Source organism: Bubalus bubalis, chromosome 7 (genome assembly GCF_019923935.1).
Source record: "Bubalus bubalis isolate 160015118507 breed Murrah chromosome 7, NDDB_SH_1, whole genome shotgun sequence".
Lineage (NCBI taxonomy): Eukaryota > Metazoa > Chordata > Mammalia > Artiodactyla > Bovidae > Bubalus > Bubalus bubalis.
In genome coordinates this window covers 82,158,699-82,186,615 of record NC_059163.1, presented here as the reverse complement: position 1 = coordinate 82,186,615, position 27,917 = coordinate 82,158,699, and the positions used below count along the sequence as shown (strand labels likewise).

The 27,917-nt window shown below is 38.6% G+C and overlaps 1 protein-coding gene across 1 annotated transcript in view; it reads right to left on the bottom strand.

The window, feature by feature from the left end:
- The window catches only part of PRSS12 (serine protease 12), a 76,409-nt gene that overhangs the window by 36,986 nt on the left and 11,506 nt on the right, over positions 1-27,917 (bottom strand). The window contains 7 exon segments of the mRNA XM_006065083.4: positions 1,425-1,621; positions 4,606-4,747; positions 7,086-7,264; positions 14,189-14,339; positions 18,724-18,780; positions 18,783-18,901; positions 23,617-23,755. Of these exon segments, the coding sequence (XP_006065145.4) occupies positions 1,425-1,621; positions 4,606-4,747; positions 7,086-7,264; positions 14,189-14,339; positions 18,724-18,780; positions 18,783-18,901; positions 23,617-23,755 (984 nt within the window).

Here is a 27,917-nt window from a genome sequence, read left to right as displayed (position 1 = left end):
CGCTATAGGATCCGTCATCAAAGCTCACTTCGTAGAAGGTCTGCGTGGTGGTGCCGACGACGCGGCACCGGTAGTAAAGCCCGTTGCGGTTCTTGGTGATGACCACCAGGCCCAGGGACACGGCCCTCATGACCTGGACGTTATGGCCCCCCGACTTGTGCTTGAAGCAGGTGATGGAGACGATGTAGGGCCAGTCATCCGGCTCCATGAGGATGCCGGCGGCGTGGGCGCAAGTCACGTGGAAGGAGGTGGCACATTACCACTGTGCCACCAGGGAATAGTTAATACTGTGGAATTCAACACATCCCATTGTTTTATAATATGAAGATTCCAGCTTCAGAGTCTCAAAACAGGAAGATATAAAAGGGGCTGACTCAAGCTTGAGATGAGACTTAAGGACCACCAGTGGTTATTTCAACATTTATGTACCAAAAAATACAGTATAGATACAAACAGAGCTATGGTAAAGTCCTGGCAAGTCTTCTGAATATCTCCCTCTATACTTTTCATTCATATTTATTCGGGCTCCCCATCAGATGTTAAGTCTGTCAAGGATATATAGTAGTTGCTCTCTGCTCACAAAAGGACCTTTATCTAAGAATATTTAAGGTCTTCCCCATAGCTCAAATGGTAAAGAATCTGCCTGCAATGCAGGAGACCCAGGTTGGACCCCTGGGTCGGGAAGATCCCCTGGAAAAGGAAATGGCAACCCACTCCAGTATTCTTGCCTGGGACAGAGGAGCCTAGCAGGCTACAGTCCATGGGGTCAAACAAGTTGGACACAACTGAGTGATTAACACTACACATGAATATTTTAGGTGAGCTAAGTACCTTTTATCTGACTATAAGTCTGAAGAAATTTGGAATGAGGGCCAAAATAAGTGATGCTAATGGGTTTTTTAGTAACAGGATATCTTAGAAAGATAGGTGGGCTGTTTACTCCAATGAATCCACCTTGGAGTCCAGTGAGAAACTTGAAAGATCTATGTTAGGACACAGCAGTGGCTGGCTGACAAGCAATGATTGACAAGGCCTCAGGACTAAAGACAAATGAATCATGGAGGGTGGGAAAGAGACCTATTGTTTTGTTCTGATTTATTTTCAATCCTTTCTCAAATAGTTCGTTAGAATTCAAGCTAAATGAGAGGCAGAATAGGTAACTAATCAGTTGGGGAATGGACATTGCAGTTTCTTTCTTCCATCTTTCAGATACATGAGAAACGGAGGCTGATGGGTAGAGAAAAATTAGGAGTAAAATTTTGTAATATTGGTGGAAAGACTCAAAAGACTATTTTTCTCTGAAATAAAATTACTAAAAATTAGAGCATCTAGGAAAATAGACTTTTTGAAAAGCCAGAGACCAGTGGCTAGACGTGCAGTGGCTACTGGAATATGAATACTCTAGAGCTGTGGCAGGACCTCACCCAGGGAGAATCTGAATCCGTTCCCGCCGGGGTAGCAGGAGATGCCAACATCTTCCTGATGGCTGCAGTCATGACTTCCCCAGGGTCTCCGCGAACACTGAAGGAAACTGGCTTCCTTTCCCGAGCAACTGACCCCATCCAGCCATATGGGTCCCATGCTCTCTTCAAAGTGGTTTGCAGAGGCTTGTTTGCCATATCTGTGGCAATAAAACAAACATCATGCACACAACTGCTGTCTCTTGTTTCAAGGAACCACAAACCATAAAACAAGCAACCTCATTAAGTGTCATGACTTCAGAGGGTAAGTATTTGTTCTTTCTCCTATCCTGAGAACTCAGTTCTAACAGTAGTGTTCACTACATCACATATTTTCATGATCTTAACAATGTTTGATTGATTGAATGGGTAACGAGTAGATAATTAATCCTATTCCCCCAACCATTCTTGTGTTTTGTCTACAATTTAACCCACCATCCAGAGAGAATGCAGACAGATAAATGTCAAATTCCTGACCGTGGAAATAACACAGTGCACCAGAAAATGAGAACTCTTGTATCAGCCTCTGAAAGCCTTCTGAGTGCATTTGATATCATTAGCTCTCTAAGCCCCTTTCCTATCCTGTCTTCCAAAATAAACCGTGTGAGGAATTTCCTGGAGGTTCAGTGGTTAGGATTCCACACTTTCACTGCCAAGGGCTGCAGGTTCAATTCCTGGTAGTGGAACTAAGATACTGAAAGCTGCATGATGCAGTCAAAGAAAACAAATAAACAAAAAATAAAAACAAAATGTATGTATTGGTTCAGTGATTTCTCAAGAATCATTCCAATCCATGATGAAACCTGGATTTTAACCCGTCAAAATCAGAGTAATAACAGTGCTTTTTATAAGGTTACATAAATCTGACTTTTTAAACTTTCATGAATTATATTTGTGTTTCAATTGACTTTATTTGTAACACTGCCCTACTGAAAATGCCTAAGTGTATTATAATATATATACACACTGTAGAAATAGGAAGGATCCACAAAATTAAAAATTAGCAAATAAGTCAATCTCTACCTTCATTCATCTTCTCCCCAGTTTGGTTCTTTTGTTCTGTAAAATCCAAACAAGCCTCCAGAAATCCCTGGGCTAAAAGATATCTGAAGTGTCTTTCAATTGGTCTATATAAATAATTAAACTCTAACTCATAAATTTTATGTTAGCCACTTCCATTCATTTTATTATTTCTGTATTAAAAATATGAAGAGATCTTTCAGTCTGAAAGATGAATGTTCCTAATTTTTTCCCATGCACTTATTTATTAAATTTACTTAACATGATGAACATTTCAATAAATTAAAACAAGGCAACTTTCAATGTCATTCTAAGACTTCTATTTTGCTTACTGATCAATTCTTAGCTAGAAAAGTAATTATCCTAAATTCCATACTGCTATCACTTTCAACTTACACCAGGTTTCCACAAAATGCAGCAATCTGATTACATCCGTTCATATCAATTATGTAAGAGACAGAAGAGGCCATTTTGCTTTGGGATTTCGTTTGTATGACGAAACCCAGAGTTCACCCTCTTTTTCACTCCAAAACAGCATTCTCTTTCAGAAACTCCTCTGTAAACTAAAATGTAACTGTAGCAGGTGCCTGTTCTACCTTCTAACACAATCATTTAGAATTTTAACAAATACTGAGAACACTTTCAGAACCATTAAGTTCTGGTACTCTGTATATGCAAGAAAAACTTAATGTATCTGTGAAACAAAATAAATAAAAAATGGAGGAAAAAAATCAGCATTTATTCAATTGTTTTCACTAATAAGGCAAAATATGAGAACAGTAAACAACAGTATGTTTGAATTTTTCTAAACTTGTGAAAATGGGATACAGTTCTCAGACTAACAGAGATTTACTCAGATGAAATGGCATTTTAAAGTAATTCTTATTAATTAAACATCAATATTTATTTGGCTAGCATGTCATAGCCCTTGATCTCATAATTATAATTAACTGCACTGCCCATGAAAATTCAAAATATTTGTCAATCGCATACATCTATACTTTTTGATGTTTTTATTTACAACACGAAAATTTAAACTAATTTAAATATTAAGTAAATTATAGTATGAACATCATCAGTTATGTTATTAAAAATTATGACTACAGTAATATAAAGTTTAAAAAGTGAATAGTAAAATTATATATTTACTACTAGAGCTGTTACAAAGTTATACACAAGTTTTAATAACAGAAAAATTAGGGGTAGTTTTTTATTTTCTCTTTTTTCCAAATCTCTAAAATTTTATATTACTTTTACAACTTTAAAAACATGTTTAAACATAGCTTGAATGTTTAGCTTGAATGAAAGCATATTTTTAAGTTTTAATATTTGCAATTAATTCTATCTCAAGCTGAAATAATATAATTTTGCTTATTTCTTTTAAACATGAGACAATTACATCAAGTATGACATAGAAATATGGAAAATAAGAAAGAATGGGCATTCATGGGCCTCATTCAGATATTAGCTCAAAGGCATCATTTGCAATTACTTCAAGCAACTTAGGTCTTTACTCTGGAATGCTTTATGTGTGTGACATGAAATATATTGCTCAAAGTGTGATACTCAGTTTTTAAGAGAATGAGGTCAAGGGTGAGTTCAAAAGGTCATCTCATGACAAGAAAGCTGTTTTTCTCAAATAAAAGTGATAATTATCATCACATTATGAGAAAGGAAATAATGTAATACCAAAGAATTTGACATTGGACTTCTCTGCAATTTTAAACACAGTGATGTTATTACTAACAACATCCAAGAGTAGCAATGCATCAGAATAAAACTGATCATTCACAGCACACAGTCTCACTTAAATAGACAAAACAGGACTTCCATGGCTCCAACCAGTTATTCAAGAAGAAGGGTGGTGGCAGGAAAGGCAAGTGAGATAAATAGTAAGATATGGATGGGTATTTATCATCAAAGAGAATGTTATTGTTTTTTAATTGCTGAACTTCCATATATAGATAGGTAGATAAGAGGGGTAGGAAGGTAGGTAGAATAGACATGTAGATAATGATTGAGAATATATATTGTTAGTATTATAGACATTACAAGTAAGGGTAACAAAATAAGACTTCTAAAAATAGAGTTTGGCATTTAGCTATCTTGTATCAATAGATCTTACTTAAATCCCAGCTGTCGGCAAACCACATAGGTATTAAGATCAGTCCAGCCGTCATTACAGACAGTCCCCCACTGTCCCCTGTGATACACCTCCAGGAGACCCTCGTGGCTGCCTTTACCACCTGCAAGTCTGATGACGCCATCTGCGACAAGAAGGAAACACGGAGGCTGAGCAAATAATGACCAGAAAAAGGCAGAGCAACATTTTAATTTCATGAGAAATACCATCCTACCCAGATCTCTCTCTAGGCCTTTTTTTTAAACTCCTACTAGAATTGTCCTTGTTAGCTCTGACAGTAAAGAGTCTGCCTGCAGTGCTGGAGACCTGGGTTCAATCCCTGGGTCAGGAAGATCCCCTGGAGAAGGAAACGGCACCCCTCTCCAGGATTCTTGCCTGGAGAACCCCATGGACAGAGGAGCCTGGCAGATTACGGTCCATAGGGTTGCAAAGAGTCGCTCACAGCTGAAGCGACTAAGCACACAAGCATAGACCTGTGCTCAGTGATTTGAGGTCATTACTGGGATTGCTCTTGAACAAAGTCATAGCACATATCTGTCCTAACAAAACACTTCCCTTTTATTTGTACTCCTATGTCTAAGTAGAAAAATATACTCTGATATAATTCCAAAGTAATTATTTAGATTTCTCCAGATTAAATACTTGGGAAATTTCTTATAGGTTTAATCTCCTTAAGTATGAGCAACATTTGTCATTTAAATTTAAAAAGTATAAAAACACAGTAACTTGGAAATAGCTGAAAAATTTAACTGTGAATGAAAAAATACTGAACTATGAAGACAGAATAAGCTATTCTTGTTGAAGAGTGATCAATCATGTCAAAGTATTTATTATTATTCCTTAGGCATTCATAAAGGATTCCCTGGTGGCTCAGATGGTAAAGAATCTACCTGGAATGTAGGAGACCCAGGTTCAATTCCTGGGTTGGGAAGATCCCCTGGAGAAGGGAATAAGAACTGGGGTGCAGGTTTTGCCTTTGTTCTTTTGTTGATAATACAAATCTAAATTTGAGTCTTCTGAAATTAAATGAATACTTAATTCCCAGAAAATCCTGTAAAAAGCTTCTAAGCAGATACACAATATAATAAATTCATTTCCCAAAAAGTATAAGAGGCTATTTCCATCGAAAATAACCCAAACACTGTCCCTCCTCCCAAATGAAATATATAAATAATCTTGGGGGAAAGTCATCCTTTTCATGAATCTCTGGGATCATTCAAAGTAAATTAAGGTCTCCTAGCAATAGCATGGGAGAAGGCAATGGCACCCCACTCCAGTACTCTTGCCTGGAAAATCCCATGGACAGAGGAGCCTGGTAGGCTGCAGTCCATGGGGTCGCAAAGAGTCGGACACGACTGAGGGACTTCACTTTCACTTTTCACTTTCATGCATTGGAGAAGGAAATGGCAACCCACTCCAGTGTTCTTGCCTAGAGAATCCCAGGGACGGGGGAGCCTGATAGGCTGCCATCTCTGGGGTCTCACAGAGTCGGACACGACTGAAGCGACTTGGCAGCAGCAGCAACAGAATCATTATTAATGTAAAATTTCACTGTTTGCAAAGCATTGTTACACCTGTTACCTCATTTGACCACCCCAGCAACACTACAAGACTATCGTCGTTTGAAAGAGGAGGAAATGGAGGCTCAAGAAGATGAAGTGCTCTGGCTTACAATCTGGTATAAATTTTCTATTTATTTTGTGTATAAATGTGTTATTCTAATAAAATAACAGAGTGTACAGAACTATGTAAATAAAAAAGTAGACCTTCAGCATTTCACAGTCTCTCAGAAGTATTTCATTTAACTTTTTTAAAGAAATACTAAAACCCTAATTTTTTTCTTCAAGCTCTTTTTGCTATAGAAACAACAGATTTGTGATGACCCAACTTCTCTTGCCCGTCCATTTCTCTCTTCTTCCCCCCAAACATTTAAGTACATAATACACTCATTTGCACTCAGACATGTCCTTGCAACACAAGACATAGCTTGACAAGCATGCTGTGATTTGGAACAGTCTGAATATTCAGCACAGCAAAGGTTAACCTGGCTCTTTAATAGTGTTCTTTAATCAACAATCCTATCAAAATAGTTTTACCAGCTATAAATACAATCTTAGAGTCAAGACAGGTTAATAAATGAATGGACTAAATATATAATTATAATACCTAATATCCTAAATTTATCATTGTACACTGATTCTGACTACTGGGTACTATATATTGCAACAAGATCATATGTTCTTAATTACTTTATAGGATTGTGTAGCTTTCAACTGAAAAACTCAGAAATATCTATAAATAAAGAGATAGCATTTTAATATATAGTATATATTCTTTTTATGTCTTATTTGGGGGATTTATTTGTAATTTCATTTAGTAATATTAGCTAAATTGAGGAGGGAAGTTAAGCCCAAATAGGGGTGAAGGCAAGAGTGGCTAGGTTGACAGGGTGAAGTTCCTACCTGTTAGAGGGGTACAGGACACTCCAGCATCTTCTTTATGGTCACAGTTATGCTCTCCCCAGGAACTCTTTGGACACTGCTCAATAGAAAGCTCATTCCCGGTGCAGCGTACCTCATCCAACATTACTGGACCAGACCCTTCCCCAAAATACGCCTGATTCCATGCTTTGGCAATGCCACTGAACAAACATAAGAACATAAGTCAGATCAAAGGTTAGTCGGACCTGTTTCTTCTTTTGCCTCTGGCAAAGGTAAATTTATGATTAATTTATAATTTTCCTTATCAATTCACTCCATTGTGGCTATCTTGGTCCATAAAGTACCAAACTAAGAATGAAAGAGCTACAAGCTAGAGTCTGGGGCCCTGATGACTGTGGAACCACTGTACCAACCTTGAGATGACTATCTCTGGTCTTTATGTCCATTGCATCAGTGATGCTGGCCAGCCATCTCATCCTCTGATGCCCTCTTCTCCTTCTGCCCTCACTGTTTACCAGTATCAGGGATTCTCCCCATGGGTCAGCTGTTCACATCAGATGACCAAAATACTGGAGTTTCAGCTTCAGCATCAGTCCTTCCAATGCAGGGTTGATTTCCCTTAAGATTGACTGGTTTGATCCCCTTGCTGTCCAAGGGACTTTCAGGAGTTTTCTCCAGCACCATAGTTTGAAGGCATCAATTCTTTGGCGCTCCGCCTTCTTTACAGTCCAGTTCTCAGAACTGGACATGACCACTGGAAAGACCAAATCCTTGACTACATGGACCTTTGTCGGCAGAGTAATGTCTCTGCTTTTCAACACACTGCCTAGGTTTGTCACAGCTTTCCTGCCAAGTAGCAAACATCTACTGATTTCATGGCTGCAGTCACTGTCCACAGTGATTTTGGAGCCCAAGAAGAGGAAACCTGTCACTATTTCCACCTTTTCCCCTCTATTTGCCATGAAGGAATGGGGCTGGATGCCATGATCTTAGCTTTTTTAATATTCAGTTTTAAGCTGGCTCTTTCACCCTCCTCCTTTGCCCTCATCAAGAAGCTCTTCAGTTCCTCTTTGTTTTCTGCAATTAGAGTGGTATCATCTGCATATCTGAGGTTGTTGATGTTTCTCCTGCCTATTTTGATTCCAGCTTGTAACTCATCCAGCCTGGCATTTCTCATGTCTTGTTTAAGCCACAGTTATTTTCAGTTCTCTGTTACTCATGGCCAAACATCTCTTCACTCAAATTTATTTGACTAAATTTACTTCTCTCACAATTCAAAGTGACACCATATTCTCTAGAACCCCAGATTTCAATGAAGAAGATCATGATTGCCTGTCAAAATGATAAATGACTTCAGAAATTGCATCTTTGGCCCTTTTCAGCCATTTAATTCTTAGACTAGAGTATTTATATTTTTAGTTTGCTTTTCAACGATACTGCATCTATTCCCCATTATTTAAGTTGCCTTTTTCTCCTTACATTATAACTATCTTGAGAATTTAAAACCAAAACAGGAAAGCAATTCTGATATATGTAATTCAAATTTTACTATCCAGAAATAAGGTTTTATCAGAACAAAACCACACTCATTCCCAAATTATTGTCTGTGGCTGCTTTTGCACTACACAAAAGTTCAGTGGAGTAATTGGAAAGTCTAAAGTACTCACTATCTGTCCCTTTACGGAAAATGTTTGTTGATCCTTGCTCTAGAGGAAAGAGATTAATGAAAGCAAATATGGAAACTGATTTAGAGAACACTGAAAGCTGGAGACTAGAAGCAGAGGAGACAGGATGACTAATGCAGGTCATGGGGAAGCCAGATAGGAAAGCTTTGGAGAAAGGCAGATTAACCGTCTCCTTGGATCTCTGCCCTGTGACAATTGCTAGAAAAGAAAAAGATCTGTATCTGTTAAAGAAAATTTCAGTGAGTATAATTCCTTGAGGCAAGATTAGGTGCTAAAATAAAACCAGGGTCCAATATGAGAGAAAATAAAATGTGATCCCAAACTCAGAAACAAAAAATAAACTCCAGATGGTTTAAAAATCTAAATAGAAAGAAGGAAAGAAAGGGAGGAAGGAGGGAAAGAGGAAGACAAGATGACTAAAAAGTTAATACAATGCAATGAAATAATAAGAACATAGTTCTTAAAACCTTGGTAATAAGGGAATTTCCTGAGCAAGATAAAAAAACCCGAGAAATCAGAAAACAGACTAAAAAAAGTTAAACTTATAAATTTGAACTATGTAATAAATAAACCAAACACATAAATTTGAACTATCATATAGCAAAATATACCACAATCAGATCAAAAGGCAAAGAAGGTGCAAGATACATTTGTAAAATATAACAGCAAAGAAAAAAAATTCTTAGAAGTAAATAATCATAATTTATTATTATCATAATGAAAGACAAAATGACCAACATCAAAAATAGGGTAATGGAGAGAAACAAGCTATTTACAGAAGAAGAAACACCCATGGCCACTGAGCATATGGTAAGATGCTCAACTTACAAGGATCAAATTAAAACAGTAAGAATGCATTTTTACATATCCTTAAAATCCTTTGCACTAAAAATCTAGGCTAAAAGATTAAAAACTAAAGGCTTTCTATTCCCAAGAGAAAAATAACAAAGGTAAAATACTCATTACTTGGGAGTGACTTGAGACAGGCTGGACAGAGTAACTGAAATACACTGCATTTCAGATATGTCAAAGATGTGGTAGAGGTTCTAGGAAAAAGCAAAAGCCCTGATTAATAGCCTCTAAACTGTATTCCTTCCTTAAGGGAGGACACTAGATGGGAGTTCAGAAGCCCCGGACAGTGACTCTGGGGAAAATCATCTATGTTACAATGCAGCCTTAAAACATCATTTGGGTATTTTATTTTCTTCCTTATATATCTCCATATTTTCCATTGTTTACAACCATTATTTTAATGATCACAAAAATGTTTAATTAAAATAATCAGAAAAATTAATGCAACAAATTCAAGAACCAAAACAAAACAAAAAAACACTAACTAGGAAACCATGATGTAAAACAAACTAGGCTTCCCAGCTGATTTTTGAGTTTACTAAAAATTAAGATGATACTTATAAATACACACAGTCCTTCAGCCTATTTCCTGGTGCCCTGGAGTGTACTGGCTTTCAGGGGAATACCAAAGAAATGGATGACTCTGCCCTTCAAGAGATTGTCTAATACCAGGGAGAGCAACATAAAACTCATGGTTTGTTAAAGGCTAATAAGTGCTATGTAAATTTGATAAAGTTTTGTGTGTTCTCTTCCCTTCCATTATGAAAAGTATGTCCACACCAGCCCTGGCAGTTCATGTGTAGTAACAGTCCCAGTTTTACTACTTTCTTACCATCTGACCACCGAATAAATTTGTGGAATAGGGGATCTCTGGTATAATACATCTATTTATTAGGTTACTTTATGCAAAGTTGTTTGACCTACATAGCAGCAATCCCCAATAAACACTGAATTGATCCTATGTCTGATCCGTATCCAAACATTCCTAAACCTCTTTAGCTAATCTGATTGTATTCATATAAAATAGTCTGTTTTTCATAGAAAAATAGCAAATAAAAAGTACCACCTGACTAACTCAATCCCTGGATTTAGCTACTACTTTGAATAGATACAGAATTGAGTTAGGCAATTCTATTGTGTAAAAAGGATTACTTGTTAGGTTATAAAAGATTGGTTCTTTGACCACAAATATCATTTTGTGCAACATAACATTTGGATGAAAAACTCATTTTTATGGTCAATAGTCCATATTTCTTTCTGGAAAACAATCCCCTCTATCTCCAGTAATGACATTTTGAAGTATACTGAATGATTACTGTATGCCAGACACTGGTCTAACAGCTTCAAATGTATTAACTCTTTCAATCCTCCCTACAACCCCATGATGTTATTATCCACTGTTTACAGATGAGGAAACTGAGGTGCAGAAGTTAAACAATTCGCCAAGAATTAGATGGTAAAATGTGTCTGGCTTTAGAGCAGACTCTGAAACACTTTGCTTTCTTTCCGTCTCGTGGGGCATTTTCAGTGAGGTGTCTGTGGCACATTAATATATAGTCTGTCTAAAACATGCTCATCATCAATTTCCTCCTACAATAAACTTTTCTCTCTTGACTTCCCTATTTCTTTCAGCCTGTATTCATATTTATCCTTATTAATACCTGCCTATTTTGCAAACAGTGTAACATGAAAGGAAAATTCCTACTTTGGGAGCCATAAGTTTCAAGATTCCGGTCCTCACTCACAGTATAATTTGGGGACTTTGAGTAATCTCAGAGAGCCTAACTTTCTCATCTGTTAAATAAGGCCTCCTTTCTGCTCAATAATTTGACATACCAATAATGTCTGTAAAGTATTTTAAAAATTAATAAGCAATAAAATAAGAGAATAAATAAATATTTAAAAAGAGTATGAGAATTTTTATTTTGACCACTGAATAATATGGTTCTGTAAGAAAATTTTATAGCCAAAAAAAAACTAAGAAAAAAAAGTGTTCAAAAATTTTAAATTCTTATGTAAATTATGGCATATCCACAGAATAAAATATGATGTCACAGTTCCATGAGCAGCTACACTTTTAAGAGTTCTGAAAGACATAGGAAATGCTTCAATGTTAAGTGCACAAAAAGAACGCCAAGTAAAATGTCTCTACCTGAAACTTCACTGCATATGTATGCATTCTCAAGTTCAATTTTCTAACACTTGGCTGCTTCCTTTCCTGATCCTCATGTTTCTCTGAGTTCTGGGTTAATCAAATTTAAATATATTAAGTACAGTTATTTCTTTTGTGTTTTAGGAAGCTTGCCAGCTACCAAAATCTACAGCCACCATTAAAAGATGAGGGTCAACAAAGACAGCATCTCACAAAGAAATTGTAACCAGCACTCCAGGGAGGCATGATACAGCTTCCCTTTGGGAATTCAACAAAGCAAGTACCACTGAGATGAAACACGTAACATTAAAAATTCTTTCATCTGAAAGTACTGTGCCTTTAAGTGAGCAAAACAAATTCTAGGGGAAGAGCAGTTGCAGAATACTGCTGTACTGCAAGTTTATGAGAGAAGTAGAAAATCAAAGGAAAGAAAAACAGAGCAAAAGGACAGCATCAGCTCAGAGCCTAGGGTACTTATAATAAAAAAAAAAAATATCCACCAAGCTAGATTGTTGGTTATTACACAGGCCTGTGGAAGATCTTTGCTGTCTTGAATATTTGAAAATATTTTCCCTTTTCATCACTTCTCTAAATACAAAGCTCCTCATACAAAAGATAGCAATGAGCAAATGCTTGAGAAAGATGTAAACACTTTACTCAACCCACACATATGTTCAACATTAATAGCCTTCCTGGTGATTCTATCTCTACATTCTTTCCATGTAGTAGACTATTGTTTGTCAACACAGTCTTTGTTTAAGAACTGTGTATGTAAGTGAAAAAAAAAAAATCTTGGCTCTCAAGAAAGAACTCTACAACATGAATTTTTAGAATCACTTTTAAAACTACGAAAGTGAAAGTGTTAGTTGCTCAGTGGTATTCAACTGTTTGCTATAGAAAAGTCTGACCCCACAGACTATAGCCTGCCAGGCTCCACTGTCCATGGAATTCTCCAGGGAAGAATACTGGAGTGGGTTACCATTTCCTCCTCCAGGGGATCTTCCCAACCCAGGAATCGAACCCACATCTCTTGAGTATCCTGCATTAGCAAGTGGGTTCTTTACCAGTAGTGCCACCTGGGAAGCAAATACTTGAGTGATGTCTATCTAATCAAACTTTTGGATCTAGCCTCCCATTTCAGAAGTTACAAGAACCAGAGGAGTAAGCTAACTGACACCAGGAGGAAGAAATGAAACAAATCCAGAAGGTAGGATATTCTACAAAACAACTCGTGTTGTCTTTGGTCTCTGCAACAAGTCAGTGTTAGGAAAAACAAGAGAATGTTCTGGATTAAAAGACTTTGGGGATATAACACCCACATGCACCACAAGGCCCTGGGCTAAATTCTGCTACAGAGAACCATCTGTCAAGGACATGGTGGGAACACGTATGGAAATTTGAACATGACAGGATATTAAACAATGTAAGAATGATTACCTCTTACATTAGTTGTGATGATAATTTGGCTATGTAGGACAATGTTCTTATTTTTAAAAGGTGCACACTGAAGTATTTAGAGGTAAAATGTTGAAACATCTTTATTTTGTTTTAAAATACTTTAATATTAACCTACAGTTTTGAAAAAGTTGGGGGGGAGGGACAGTTACAAAAACAACTGCAAAAAAATTACGGTTCAAGGTTCAAAAGTCATGCTCCAGAGTCAAAGACTATGCTTAACTGGACAAAGCAAAACAAGAACTGAGAAGTTTTCATTTTGAGAAGTCTCCACATCAACCCACCGCTACCTGCCACAACATGCTAAATTTTTTTTTTTTCAAATTTAAAGTAAAATATCAACTTTCAGAAGATCTGCCAGTATAATTTGAGAGAAACTTTTAGGCCTTCTATACCAATGTTCACTAAAGACAAGGATCAGAGGATACAAAATTATAACATACTATTCCAAAGTAACCATAACTAAAGCAACATATAATATTGGTTTTCTGTCTTTATTCCACAAGCTTCATTGCCATATCCTGCACAGGAATTATTTCCTTTGACCATTAATAAACATTCTTTGTTCTAAGCACAACCTAACAAATAAGGAAGCAATGGCCAAAAGTTTAGACAATATTTTGGGGAAAGAGGTTGAACTTCAGTTAAAGCCTCAACAACTAGTTTCATCATATGACTTTGGTAAGTCACTGTGGTTGACGGTGCTAGTGACTACCTGGGAGTCCTGTAAAGGCTCCTGATAAAAAGTGGTAAAAGGTTTAAGATTCTTAAGGATACAAAGTCAGTTGAATTCAGATACAAACAGGTTAGATCTATAAGTATACAGACATTCTCTTCAAGGAGACTACAGCCAAATACAATGATCAAAAAGGTGGCTTTTTCTATTTGTTCAAAGAAATGTGAAATTTAAACACACCTACCTTTGGGTATGGAAGTAATAAACTTAGAAATGTAAGCAAAACAAAAGAAGAACAACCAACCTCAGACCCAGCTGCCTGCAGACCACTTCTGCATCTGCATCATCCCACTGGTCGTCACAGACTGTCCCCCACTGACCGGCATGGTAGACCTCCACTCGGCCCTCACGCACACTGCTCCCCCCAACAAGGCGCAGGATGGGGAACGCAGGACCTGCAATATGAAATTAAAAACAAATTAAATCTACACATTTACACTGAGCTATAGAAGATCAGGTATATTCTATTTGTCATTCTCAATCATAAAGTTATATTTAATAAGTCACTTCAGCTATATGGACATACCCACGCGTGTCTAATATATTTAATGATAATCTCAACTGATTAAAACCCTCCAACTTGAATTACACTCATACAAATAGCTGTCAAGAGGAAGCAGTCTAAATTCACTTTTCCCCGAAGGACCTCAGAAACCAGAAAAGACACACTCAAAACTGCAGTTATTGGAAACCCATTTGATTTTTATGGTATTGTGGGGGCTAGCATTGATTTTTAAATTTACAGTAACTTGAGCATTACCAACATGTAATTATTAAGAATGGCACTTATATCTATGACATACTTGCTTTCAGCACAGAAATATTTTTACATTTGTAGAGATCAAGTCAAAGTTTACATTATCACATTATAAGAAGCTGGTGGACATCACAGCCACTACCTTCAAAAAACAATACTGAAGATTCATTTGTGTATGAATCAATTCATTCTCTGTGAAGAATACCAGAGGCTTCCCCATGCAAATTCCTTATTATAGTCTACAATACCCTTATCTAGTTTCATCAGTTTTTTAATTTTTCTCTCTTTTTCTTAGTCTAGAATTGACACAGGGAACGCCTTTCCCTTTCACTCAAGTACTTCAGATACCCAGCTATGTAGAAGGCATGTAATAAATATTTGTTGACTGACTGGATTGGCAAGCGATGACTAAAAGCCTAGAAAGAATATCCCAAACAATGAAAAATAACTATCGATATCCATTCCTTCAATTCTGTTTCTTAAACAGCTATTAGGCAGAGAGGCACTGCACAAATGCTACCCCTTAAGCAGTATATTGCCTCGGGATATGGACAACATGAGCACAGACGTGAGACCACTGGGAAGACCCTGCAGGGGTTCAGGTGCAAAAGGTGCTTGCCCACCGTGGGGGAAATTAGGGCATCTCTTCTAAAGAAGCTGTAGCTAAGAGGCCCAAGATGATGGATGGGGCTTCATAAGTTAGACATGGGGGATGTGCAGTTCAGACAAAATGAACCGAATGAACAAAAGCATAGAAGCACAAAGCTGTATGTGTTTGGGAAACAGAACGGCCTTCTAATTTTTCTGGAATAAAGAATGTGAGATGGTCAAAGGTTCAGAACAGGCTGGGTCCCTATTAGGAAATTTAGTTTTATATTTTGCCAAATACTCATCATTTATCCACATGAAATATGCTTCTAATTCCTCCACAGTATAAGCAGTTATCAATAAATGGTATTTGGACATTCATATTTATATTCAAATATCACACCAGAGAAGGGATTTAGATTAGTGAACACGTACATCTATTCATATTCTAATATTTGTAACACAGTTTTCTTACATAAGTCAACTAGCACTTGTAATTTGGAAAAGGATAAAGATAGGCTTTATAAACATAACTGTTCTCAACATTATATAGTAGCTTTTTATAATTAATGATTGCTCAATTATGATAAGAAACCTAAATTTACATGTTATTATGTTTATTTTTCTTTTAAGAAGCTTGGAAAATATAGAAACAAGCCAATGGAAACAACATAAATTTCTTAAATTATTATATCCTTCTCTGCCTCTCCTCTCCCCACGTCCATGGTAAGCTTGGAGAAAACAGAAAAACAAAAAAATTTAAGAGGAAATTTAAAATTATCTACAACCTAGAAACACTATGGCATAATTACCTTACATTTTTTAAAATGTTGTGCTTTATTTTTAAATGTAGTTTTTACACTGGTTTTATAAGTATTTGTGAAAATATTAAGAAGTTCAAAGACAAAATTTAGTCACCGTCTCACATCTTCCCAACAAATACACACACACACAAAAATCATTTGAAAGAAATCTCAGTGAAGTAGTTGACTCATATTTAACTTATGGATAAATAAAACTCTCAGACATTTTCATTTATATTGGTATTTCCTATGTCCAATACTCAGATACGATCTTCTACTTTGTAAGTGTTGGAAAAGCCCTACATGCCAAGATGCTAAATGTAAATTCCAAACTAAAAGAAAGTATTAATATTAAAGGTCTGCTGCTGTGCCTTAAGATAGACTCAGTGTTTGCTGATTTGAGCTGTTTTCATATTCTCATTTAATTTACTATAAAAGCATATTTTTTCACTCCCACTTCTAATTTATCTCAACCTTTGATACATATATGCTTACACCAGTCTTAAATTTACCTTTGCAGCCAGAGTATAAACAAGTGGATAGATTATAGAGAATGGAGAGCTTTTTTAAATAAAAAGTAGACAGAGATCCTGAAAAAAAGGATTGTTGTCAAAATTTTACTTACTTCACTGCTTGAAAAACGTTAACATATTTTACCAGTTAGGGTGAACACAGAATACAAGCAATATCTACAAAAAGCAGCGCACTGTAGAGCCTGATTCAGAGCATCCCTGATGTAGCAAAGTGTAAACATGTATTTGCCAAAGGTAGGATTACCAAGAGGTGGAGAGGCAAAGGAAGAAAAGGAAAAACTTACAAGACATAAAGATTTAGAATGCACCTTGCACCCACAAATGGACTGCAGCTCTCCAAGCACAGCCTTGTATGACATCTTGCACCATTTCCATCGGGTCTTCCTGTCAGTTCACAAGAACGACCCTAGCTTGGATTTTCCTATTTTTTGCGGAGGGAGCAGGTCAGTTCCTTCCCTGATACTTGTACTCAATCAGAAACCATTGCCCTCGGCTGTCTGCTGGCATTCTAAGACGTGGGACATCTGATCACGCTGCTATCTCCAAGAAAATCCAAAAAGGTGTGATAGCCACAGGTTGTGGTCACACGTTAAAATAACCATGGACCCAGAAAACCCAACCACCATTGTGAAACCAAAAGCCTAGAAAGAATATCCCAAACAAGGAAAAATAACTAGCAAAGAGAGCTTCTCCCGCTGCTTCCGTTCACATGATCATACACACATCTGTATACTGAAACCATATACTAATCACCAATGCTGCAGATGGGGACTGCAGCCATGAAATTAAAAGACGCTTCTTCCTTGGAAGGAAAGTTATGACCAACCTAGATAGCATATTAAAAAGCACAGACATTACTTTGCCAACAAAGGTCCGTCTCGTCAAGGCTATGGTTTTTCCAGTGGTCATGTATGGATGTGAGAGTTGGACTATAAAGAAAGCTGAGTGCGAAAGAATTGATGCTTTTGAACTGTGGTGTTAGAGAAGACTCTTGAGAGTCCCTTGGAGTGCAAGGAGATCCAACCAGTCCATTCTAAAGGAAATCAGTCCTGGGTGTTCATTGGAAGGACTGATGGTGAAGCTGAAGGTCCAATACTTTGGCTACCTCATGTGAAGTGCTGACTCATTTGAAAAGACCCTGATGCTGGGAAAGACTGAAGGCAAAAGGAGAAGGGGATAACAGAGGATGAGACAGTGGGATGGCATCACTGACTCAATGGAGATGAGTTTGAGTAAACTCCTGGAGTTGGTGATGGACAGGGAGGCCTGGCATGCCGCGGTCCATTAGGTCACGAACAGTCAAACACAACTGAGCAACTGAACTGAACTGAATACCTAGGACATCATGCATAGAAGGAGTCCTTATCCAAGGTAGTGATTTGTTTTATGGAATGTGCTATCTTCAAAGTAGAACACTAATAACTATGACTCGATTCTATTCTATAAAGTGAAAATATTTTGTTATAGTTGCTGTATTTTATTTTTGGTTTCAAGATGGTTCTTAACTTGATTCCATCACAATTTTTCATTACCCAAATAAGTGTTTCATATACAGTATATAATAATCCTATAAACAAATTAGATTAAAACAGAAAATATGTGAAGTGAGGTAGGGCTTCCCAGGTAGTCCAGTGGTTAAGAGCTTGCCTTGCAATGCAGGGGAGACCAGTTCAATCCCTGGTCTGGGACAATCCCACATGCTAGGGGACAGTTAGGCCCAAGCTTCACAACTACTAAAGCCGGCATGCTCTAGAGCCTGTGCTCCACAGCAAGAAAAGCCACCTCAATGAGAAGCCCATGTGCTGCAACTAGAGAGTAGCCCCTACTTCTGCAACAAGAGAGAGCCCGTGTACAGCAGTAAAGACTCGGGGCAACCAAAACCTTTTTAATTAAAAAAAAAAACTGAGTTCAAATGTAAATCCAACTGTTAGATGAATTCCTTTGAAGACCAATTAGATTGTTGCTAAGTCATGATGATTCAGACTCAGGTCTGTATTTAAACGCTTAGGAAAACATTTAACTAAGACACGTTTTTCACCTGGAATGCTGAAAACAGAATAAAAGTAAAGCGAGAGTAATTTTTTTTTTTTTTTTTTACCACGGGAAAAGCTACACAGGACAGCAGCTGCCATCTTCTCAGAACACGCCCCGCCTGCCAGATGTCTTTTTCACAAAGCAGTATATTTTCTTCATCTCCTCGGCAACGGACATTGCTCCAATAAACGGGAATAAGGCCCAGTTCAGAAAACGGGGTTTGTTTTGCGACTCCTTTTCCTCTGGAAATACAATGCTCAAGGTTAGGTTGATCAAATGTAGGCTAACTTTCCTCAAAGCACTGCTGCTGCTGCTAAGTCACTTCAGTCGTGTCCAACTCTGTGCGACCCCATAGACGGCAGCCCACCAGGCTCCCCTGTCCCTGGGATTCTCCAGGCAAGAACACTGGAGTGGGTTGCCATTTCCTTCTCCAATGCATGAAAGTGAAAAGTGAAAGTGAAGTCGCTCAGTCGTGTCCAACTCTTAGTGACCCCATGGACTGCAGCCTACCAGGCTCCTCCGTCCATGGGATTTTCCAGGCAAGAGAACTGGAGTGGGTTGCCATTGCCTTCTCCAATGCATGAAAGTGAAAAGTGAAAGTGAAGTCGCTCCATCGTGTCCAACTCTTCGCAACCCCATGGACTGCAGCCCACCAGACTGCTCCGTCCATGGGATTTTCCAGGCAAGAGTGCTGGAGTGGGGTGCCATTGCCTTCTCAAAGCACTAGGGTTTTATAAAATGGAAGAAATCAATAAAGGTGGATGTGGAAGAAAAAGACAAACATAATGGATTATGTAAAGTTCAAGGAAATCAAAACATTAGATCAGAACACAGTGATTACCTATGGCAATCTTTCTAATTAACCTTGAATAACTAATGCTAGGCATGTGCTTTTATTCTACAGCTGATTTTACAAGAAAATGGGCAAATACTACAGACATAAAACAGGAGTCTGGATGGTTATGTGGAAGAAGTGTGTCTGTCCTGTGATCTAGGGGGACTTGGATTCCAGTCTGCACTCAGCTGCAAATTACTCTAACATGTCTCTAAGTCCTTCCTTCTGATCCAGAAAGAAGTCTGGATGCTTGAAGAGTCTTTCCTACTCCAATATTTTACGCTGTCATTTCTGAAACAATTATTATTACCACACCTAAGCAAGGTAATATCAAGAGAGGCAATCCATTCCCATTTTAAAAAATTATATATATATATATATATATAATATTATTTGCTAGCAAGACTTTGAAATCAATTAAGATAACTCAGCTAGTCTACATATGTTCAACCTCTGATATGTACAAAACTGAAATTAAATTTTTAAAAAATTAAATGCTTATCTGAATAACATGATGATCTCTAGAACTGTCTCAATGCGACAGCTTCCATTAACCCAACAATAAATATTTGCGGTGTATCTAAAATATGAATCTGTCTTGACAGCAATAAAGCCAGGTTGTTCTGCCCTTATTCGAAATTCTCTTTTATTAATGGACTACTAAGAGATGACAGAAGGAATCAGATCTGAAGTTTATGTTTGCAGAAAGGTAGTTTACATTCTTTCATCAATCAAGAGAATCTCTGTAATTCACATCTCCACTACAGAGCTTGCTTTTGTTTTTAAATTTTTTAGAAAATTTAACATGCATATAGTTGACTCACAATGTTGTGTCTGCTATACAACAAAGTGAATCAGTTATGCACATACACATACCCATTCTTTCTTAGATTATTTTCCCATATAGGTCATCACAGAGCACTGAGTAGAGTTCCCTGTGCTATAAAACAGGTACTTATTAATTATCTATTTTACATATAGTAGTGTGTATATATGAATCCCAATCTCCCAATTTATCCCTCCCTACTGTTCCCTCTTAGTAATCATAAGATTGTTTTCTACATCTGTAACTGTATTTTGTAAATAAGTTGATTTGTACCATTTTTGTTTTCTTGTGTCAGTCTCATAGAAAATTTCATTCTTCCCTGATTTTCAGGGATAATAAAAGCACAGGTAGAAAGGTACATGAAGGAAGACACTGACACCAGCCTACAAATTTGTTACACCTTCAGGCTGTCAAAGAAAAAGCCAACATATGCCCGCCAGCCAAGGACTGTTTGCCAGACAAAATACCGGAGATAAAATCAGTAATTAACATGCTAACACCATAACTCTTTGTAGGCTCTCCCCTTCCTCTTGCTTTTATCCTGATTTATCCCAACCTCATTGTAAAAAATTAGTGAAGTTGTTGCTTAACCTAAATAATTGTTTAGTTAACTAACTTAACTAATCGTTATTTAGTTGCTAAATCATGACTCTTTGTAATCCCATGGACTGTAGCCCACCAGGTTCCTCTGTCCATGGAACTGCCCATCAAGAAAACCGGAGTGGGTTGCCACTTTCTTCTCCAGGGGCTCTTCCTGACCTGGAGATAGAACTTGCATCTCTTGCACTGGCAGGTGGATTCTTTACTGATAAGCCACCAGGGAAGCTTAATTAAGTATTGTTGTTGTTCAGTCGCTCAGTCATGTCCAACTCTTTGAGACCCCAAGGACTGCAGCACACCAGGCTTCCCTTTCCTTCACCATCTCCAGGAGCTTGCTCAAACTCATGTCCATTGAGTCCGTGATGCCATCCAATCATCTCATCATCCACTTCTCCTCCTGCCTTCCATCCTTCCCAGCATCAGGGTCTTTTCCAATTCAGGTAGCCAAAGTACTAGAGCTTCAGCTTCAGCATCAGTCCTTCCAATAAATATTCAGGGTTGACTTCCTTTAGGATTGCCTGGTTTGATCTCCTTGAATCTAAGGGACTCTCAAGAGCATTCTCCAACATCACAGTTGCAAAGCATCACTTAAGTATTACATTAACCCTATTTGCTACTCTAATAGAATCAAGTCTGAACAAAACTTAAGCCCTTAAGGTTCGCCTACACTAAATATAATTTCCCACCTTTCGAGTGAGAAGACAGGAAACACGCAAACTAAAATTCTTACTGATTTGACTGCAGTGGACTAACCTTTTCATTTGTGTCATCACGTTAGATATTACCACTCATTGATTATTAATCTAAAATATTTGCAAATGGAAAGTTTTTCTTTCGGGCCTTTTAACCCTTATATTTTCATAACAAGATATTTTCCAAGCTTTTTAAAGATCCTTGGTGATAAAGGTCAAGAAAAATACAGGGCGTGTATACTTGGAAAAAAATAAATGATACACAAAAACAGAACGATAACAACAAAAACAAAACCATTCATTCCGAAATGGAAACTTCTGCTCCTGGGAAACCCCTTGAAACAAAGCATAAAGGTATTGGCCATGGTAGGAGTCAGTGTACACCTGTCCATTTTAAGGAGAGTGCCTAGGGTCAGCCTGAAGGCAGGAGGAGAAGAGAGTGACAGAGGATGAGATGGTTGAATGGCATCGCTAACTCTATGGACATGAGTTTGGGTAAACTCCGGGAGTTGGTGATGGACAGGGAGGCCTGGCGTGCATTGGTCCATGGGGTCGCAAAGAGTCAGACACACTTGAGTGACTGAACTCAACTGAACTGAGGGTGGGAGGAAGGGCCAGCAGCTTCCCAGGATGACGGGTGCCGCCGGGCCGAGGGAAGTTGCCATTTCTTACAGAATTTTCTCGGTGCAAAAACCCATGTCCCAGGATATCACACCTTACCCAGCATGGGATGAAACTGCAAATGAACTTCACCTCCTACACACACACACACAGCAGTGGAGTTTGTGGGTGGCTCAAGGCAGAAAGATAAAAGCAAATGACAGCAACCACAGGCTGTACAGGCTGCTGGGAAAATAAAAATCTTAGGACCCAATTCTTTGTTTCCTGGCACTGAAGAATCCAATTGTTCAATCAATCAAAGACCAAAAGATGCTTTTATTTTTGGACCACTTAGCTTCTACCCATTTCCTAGTCAATTCAGTTCAGTTCAGTTGCTTAGTCGTTACTCTTTGCGAACCCATGGACTGCAGCATGCCTGGCCTCCCTGTCCATTGCCAACCTCCAGAGTTTACTCAAACTCATGTCCATTGAGTTGGTGATGCCAACTAAGCATCTCATCCTCTGTTGTCCCCTTCTCCTCCTGCCTTCAATCTTTCCCAGCATCAGGGTCTTTTCCAATGAGTCAGCTCTTCGCATGTAGTGGCCAAAGTATTGGAGTTTCAGCTTCAGCATCAGTCCTTCCAAAGAATACCCAGGACTGATCTTCTTTAGAATGGACTGGTTGGAGTCTTCTCCAACACAGCACAGTTCAAAAGCATCAATTCTTTGGCACTCAGCCTTCTTCACAGTCTAAATCTCACATCCATACGTGACCACTGGAAAAACCATAGCCTTGACTAGACGGACCTTTGTTGGCAAATATGCCTCCACTGAAGACTCCTGAACACTCACAGCCAAGTCTGGGTCAGTCTCTTGTGGGGTCACTGCTCCTTTCTCCTGGGTCCTGGTGCACACAAGGTTCTGTTTGTGCCCTCCGAGAGTCTGTTTCCCCAGTCCTGTGTAAGTTTTGGTGGCTCTATGGTGGGGTTAATGGTGACCGCCTCCAAGAGGGCTTATGCCACACCCAGGGTGCTGCACCCAGAGCCCCTGCCCCTGCGGCAGGCCACTGCTGACCCGGACCTCTGCAGGAGACACTCAAACACAGACTGTCGCTGTCTCTGTGGGGTCTCTGGGTCCTGGTGTGCACAAGGTTTGTTTGAGCCCTCTGAGCGTCTCTGGCAGGTATTTCCTAGTCAGCAGCAGTAGTAACAAGTGAAGCGCATTTGTATGTAAAGGAACTCACTCCTTCCATTGGGGGCCCTTTCTTAAAAAGTATTCTGAGAGAAGTCTGTGAGGACCATGACGGAAGGAGAAGAGGAGGTAACCTCTCCAAGGTAATGGCAGGGGGCCAGCACCCGCTTCAGGTATCAGCAGACAGATTCGGTCAAGGACGAATAAACTCACCCCAGCTGCAGCTGGTGACAAACGACTGAAGCATCAGCGTCGTCCCAGGGGCTGCTACAAACGACGCCCCAGACTCCATTCTCATATACTTCTACTGTGCCTTCAAAGGTGCTTTTGCCACCACGAAGCCACACTGACCCTAAATGGAAAAGAATCCCCAAATCCTTGGATAGAACATAACCATTTGAACATACTGAACAAGTCCTCGGGTAACATGCTGAGAGAGCCAGGCTTTCACTGTTCACAGCAAGTCCTTCTTTCTTTAAATGAGGATTTAGCAGGCTCTTTTTTTTTTTTTTTTTAATTAACATCCTGATGTCAATGCTAAGGATACTTTCTTTTTTAACCCAGGCAAACAGAAGTCCCAAGGGAAAAAGTGGAAGACTGTGACTAATGGCTGATACTGCATCCCACATGTGATTACATCACATATGAAGTTCTTATCACTTATATATCACTTTCCATCTTGACGAGAGGTCACAGATTTTTAAAAAAGAAAAACAAACAAACATAATGCTGTTTATAAGTTACCTGTTATTGGCTGTTGTATCTTCCTTCTATCTGTTCTTCCACTGAAGAAGAATAAATGTTTTTCCCCTTTTAGCCTCTACCAGTAGTTGTGAGAAGGCTAAAGATAATGCCTAAAATTTCAGAAAGGTATTAAGCGTCAGAAATATTGTCTAATGTTTGGCTTAGGGAAACTGCCCCTAGGAGAGTGGTGTGGTGTAACTGAATGGCCCTTGAACTTCACTTCTCTTTGCCTAGCATCCCCACTCAGCTGCTCCACAGTCCATAATTTGACTCATTCTTCTCAGTCTTAAAAGAGTCAAAAATTTAAATTAGAGCATCCCTGGGAAGATAATATTTTAAGTCTTATCCCTTAACTGTGGATCAAAGTGGTTACTAGGCTTACTGTGGTGATTATTTCATAACATATGCAAATTCCAATCACCATGCAGTATATCTGAAACCAACCTAATAGCATACATCAAATATATTTCAGGGTTTTTTTAAGTGTGCATCAAAGAACTACATTTCTCTTCTCACTGGCACTTATTTTTAGAGTCAGTCCTGAGCCTGCAGTTGAGACATGTGCAGAGGTAGAATCAAACTCAGACAACAACTTAAAAATTTCATAAAAGTCTGTGAAAAGTCACTGAAGATGACCTTTATTTCATAGGTAAAGAAGTTAAGAAATTAAATTTTACTAAAAATTTCTGGCACATTTCACGTATTTCAAAGTAATCTATGGCTTTATAATTATTTTTCAAAAATAATAGATTCTAAATCATCCATTCATTTCATTTGCATTAGCCTAGTTTTCTATCACTATTATTTTCCACACAATCATCCTTAAAAAATGTAACTATTTAAGAAACACTTATCCTATCTCTCATGATAAATACAAAGCGTCATTTAATTCAAACAAGAGGCAAGAACAAATGGAGGCAAAGTTGCACTTCCAAATCCTGATTACTCAAGAGAGAACGTGGGTGTGCATCATTCATACGGCAGATAATCTAAAACTCATTCATATATATTCTCAGTTCAGTTCAGTCACTCAGTCGTGTCCAAGTCTTTACAACCCCATGAATCACAGCACACCAGGCCTCCCTGTCCATCACCAACTCCCGGAGTTCACTCAAACTCCATCGAGTCGGTGATGCCATCCAGCCATCTCATCCTCTGTCATCCACTTCTCCTCCTGCCCCCAATCCCTCTCAGCATCAGGGTCCTTCCCAATGAGTCAACTCTTCGCATGAGGTGGCCAAAATATTGGCGTTTCAGCTTTAGCATCAGTCCTTCCAATGAACACCCAGGACTGATCTCCTTTAGGATGGACTGGTTGGATGTCCTTGCAGTTCAAGGGACTCTCAAGAGTCTTCTCCAACACCACAGTTCAAAAGCATCAATTCTTTGGCATTCAACTTTCTTTATAGTCCAACTCTCACATCCATACATGACCACTGGAAAAACCATAGCCTTGACTAGACGGACCTTTGTTGGCAAAGTAATGTCTGTGCTTTTTAATATGCTATCTAGGTTGGTCATAACCTTCTTTAATTCAGACCAAGCAAGAGGAAGCCCTGTCTAGTTCAGTGAAAATGTTAGGGGGAAACACCAACTGAAACCATTTGTCCTGGCCAGGCACCACAGTAACCTTCTGCATGATTTATTTTATGACAGGAGGTCCTGGTAAAGAACACAAACTAACAAGCCACCACCAACCAGAAGAATTTGGGAAAGTTCCAAAGGAGACACCAATCCCTATGTCCTACCAACTTCCCAGAATCCTCCTCTCTGGAATCCATCTTGACTGAGCAATGCTTGTACCAACAGGAAGGACCTGAGCCAGAATGATTGTCCAGAGACAACCCAAAAAATAATCTCATCACCAGAGATCCCAAGACTGTGAGCCATGGGGCAGAGCAGTTCTCCTGGATTCCCTTACATTACTGCTCTCCACCCAGGCACCCCTTCCCAATAAAATCTCTTGCTTTGTCAGCCCATGTGCCTCCTCAGACAATTCATTTCCTAGTGTCAGACAAGAGCCCACACTTAAGAGGTCCCCCTTCCTGCAACAAATGGTGCACTGGGACGACCCAGAGGGATGGTGTGGGGAGGGAGGAGGGAGGGGGGTTCAGGATGGGGAGCATATATATACCTGTGGCGGATTCGTTTTGATGTTTGGCAAAACTAATACAGTGTTTCAGGTTTAAAAATAAAATTAAATTAAAAAAATTAAAAAAAAAATTTTTAAGTGTGAACTATAGAATATTTTTAAAGAAATATGTCCAAAGAGTTTAACTGAACTTTAATGATTTTTTATAATCACAAAATGTCTTCTATAGAGTCCCACATAATACTAGTATCATGCACAGTAAAAACATCTTTTGATTTTTTTCAAATCAAAAAATTAATTTGTTCACCTCAGACACATGTTATTTGAAATGATATTTAATCTGAAAGTGAAAATCACTCAGTCGTGTCCAACTCTTTGTGGCCCCATGACTATACAGTCCACGGAATTCTCCAGGCCAGAATACTGGAGTGGGTAGCCATCTCCTTCTCCAGAGGGATCATCCCAACCCAGGGATCGAACCCAGGTCTCCCACATTGCAGGCAGATTCTTTACCAGCTGAGCCACCAGGGAAACCGTTTAATCTGTTATCTGTTTATTAATTCACCACCACCACAAATACCACCACCATCAAATTATTCATATCAAAGGGTTGGACAAAAGTTCTAGTAATGAAAACAAACTGGAACTCCACTTTTGCATTTAAATAATCACAATAAAATGCAAAATATTGTCCCAATCACTAAAAAGCTTTCAAAGAAAAAATGATGCAGGCATATTATCTAAATGATTAAGGCATCTACAAATGAGGAGGAGAAAAGTCTGCATAATGTGTAATTGTTACCATAACATCATTATAACAAAAATGATAGCACTGGAAATAATTTCCAGGTCAACTAACAGCTCTACCAGCATTTCTCACATGCGCCAAACATGCTGTGAAAACCTGGGTTTGTTTATCTGTATTTGCTATATGGCAAGAAATGTGGAGTGCTCATCCAATTTTTCTTTAACAAATGGATACAAATATTTGCAATTCTGGAAAGGGAGTTTGCATGTCAATGACTCACAAATTCTCTGCCAGAATCCATTCTCAACACCAGCATCCCCAAAGCACACACCTACCTAGCAGTGCCCCTCCACGTAGTTTATCCTTTCCTTATGCCATAAAAATTTCCAAAATATCTGAGTAATCATCTACCTTGAACTCAGTGAGTATTTCTTACTGGTATGTAATTCCATGAAGTTTATACTTCTAATAATTTTTTTAAAGAACTTTAAAAAAATATATCAGCATGATAATATGCCTAAGATAATAAAAGCATGAACACACAATTCATACTACATACATTTAAGACAGGCAGTAGTTTTTGTTTGGTTTTGGTTTTACTTCGTTCTTGCTTCACTTAGCTCTCTTAGAATGCTTAAGACGGTCGAACTGTAATTGGTTTCCCTTAATTTATGGATGCACCCCACTCCAGTACTCTTGCCTGGAAAATCCCATGGACAGAGGAGCCTGGTAGGCTGCAGTCCATGGGGTCGCTAAGAGTCAGACACGACTGAGCGACTTCACTTTCACTTTTCACTTTCATGCACTGGAGAAGGAAATGGCAACCCACTCCAGTGTTCTTGCCTGGAGAATCTCAGGGACGGCGGAGCCTGGTGGGCTGCCGTCTATGGGGTCGCACAGAGTCAGACATGACTGAAGTGACTTAGCAGC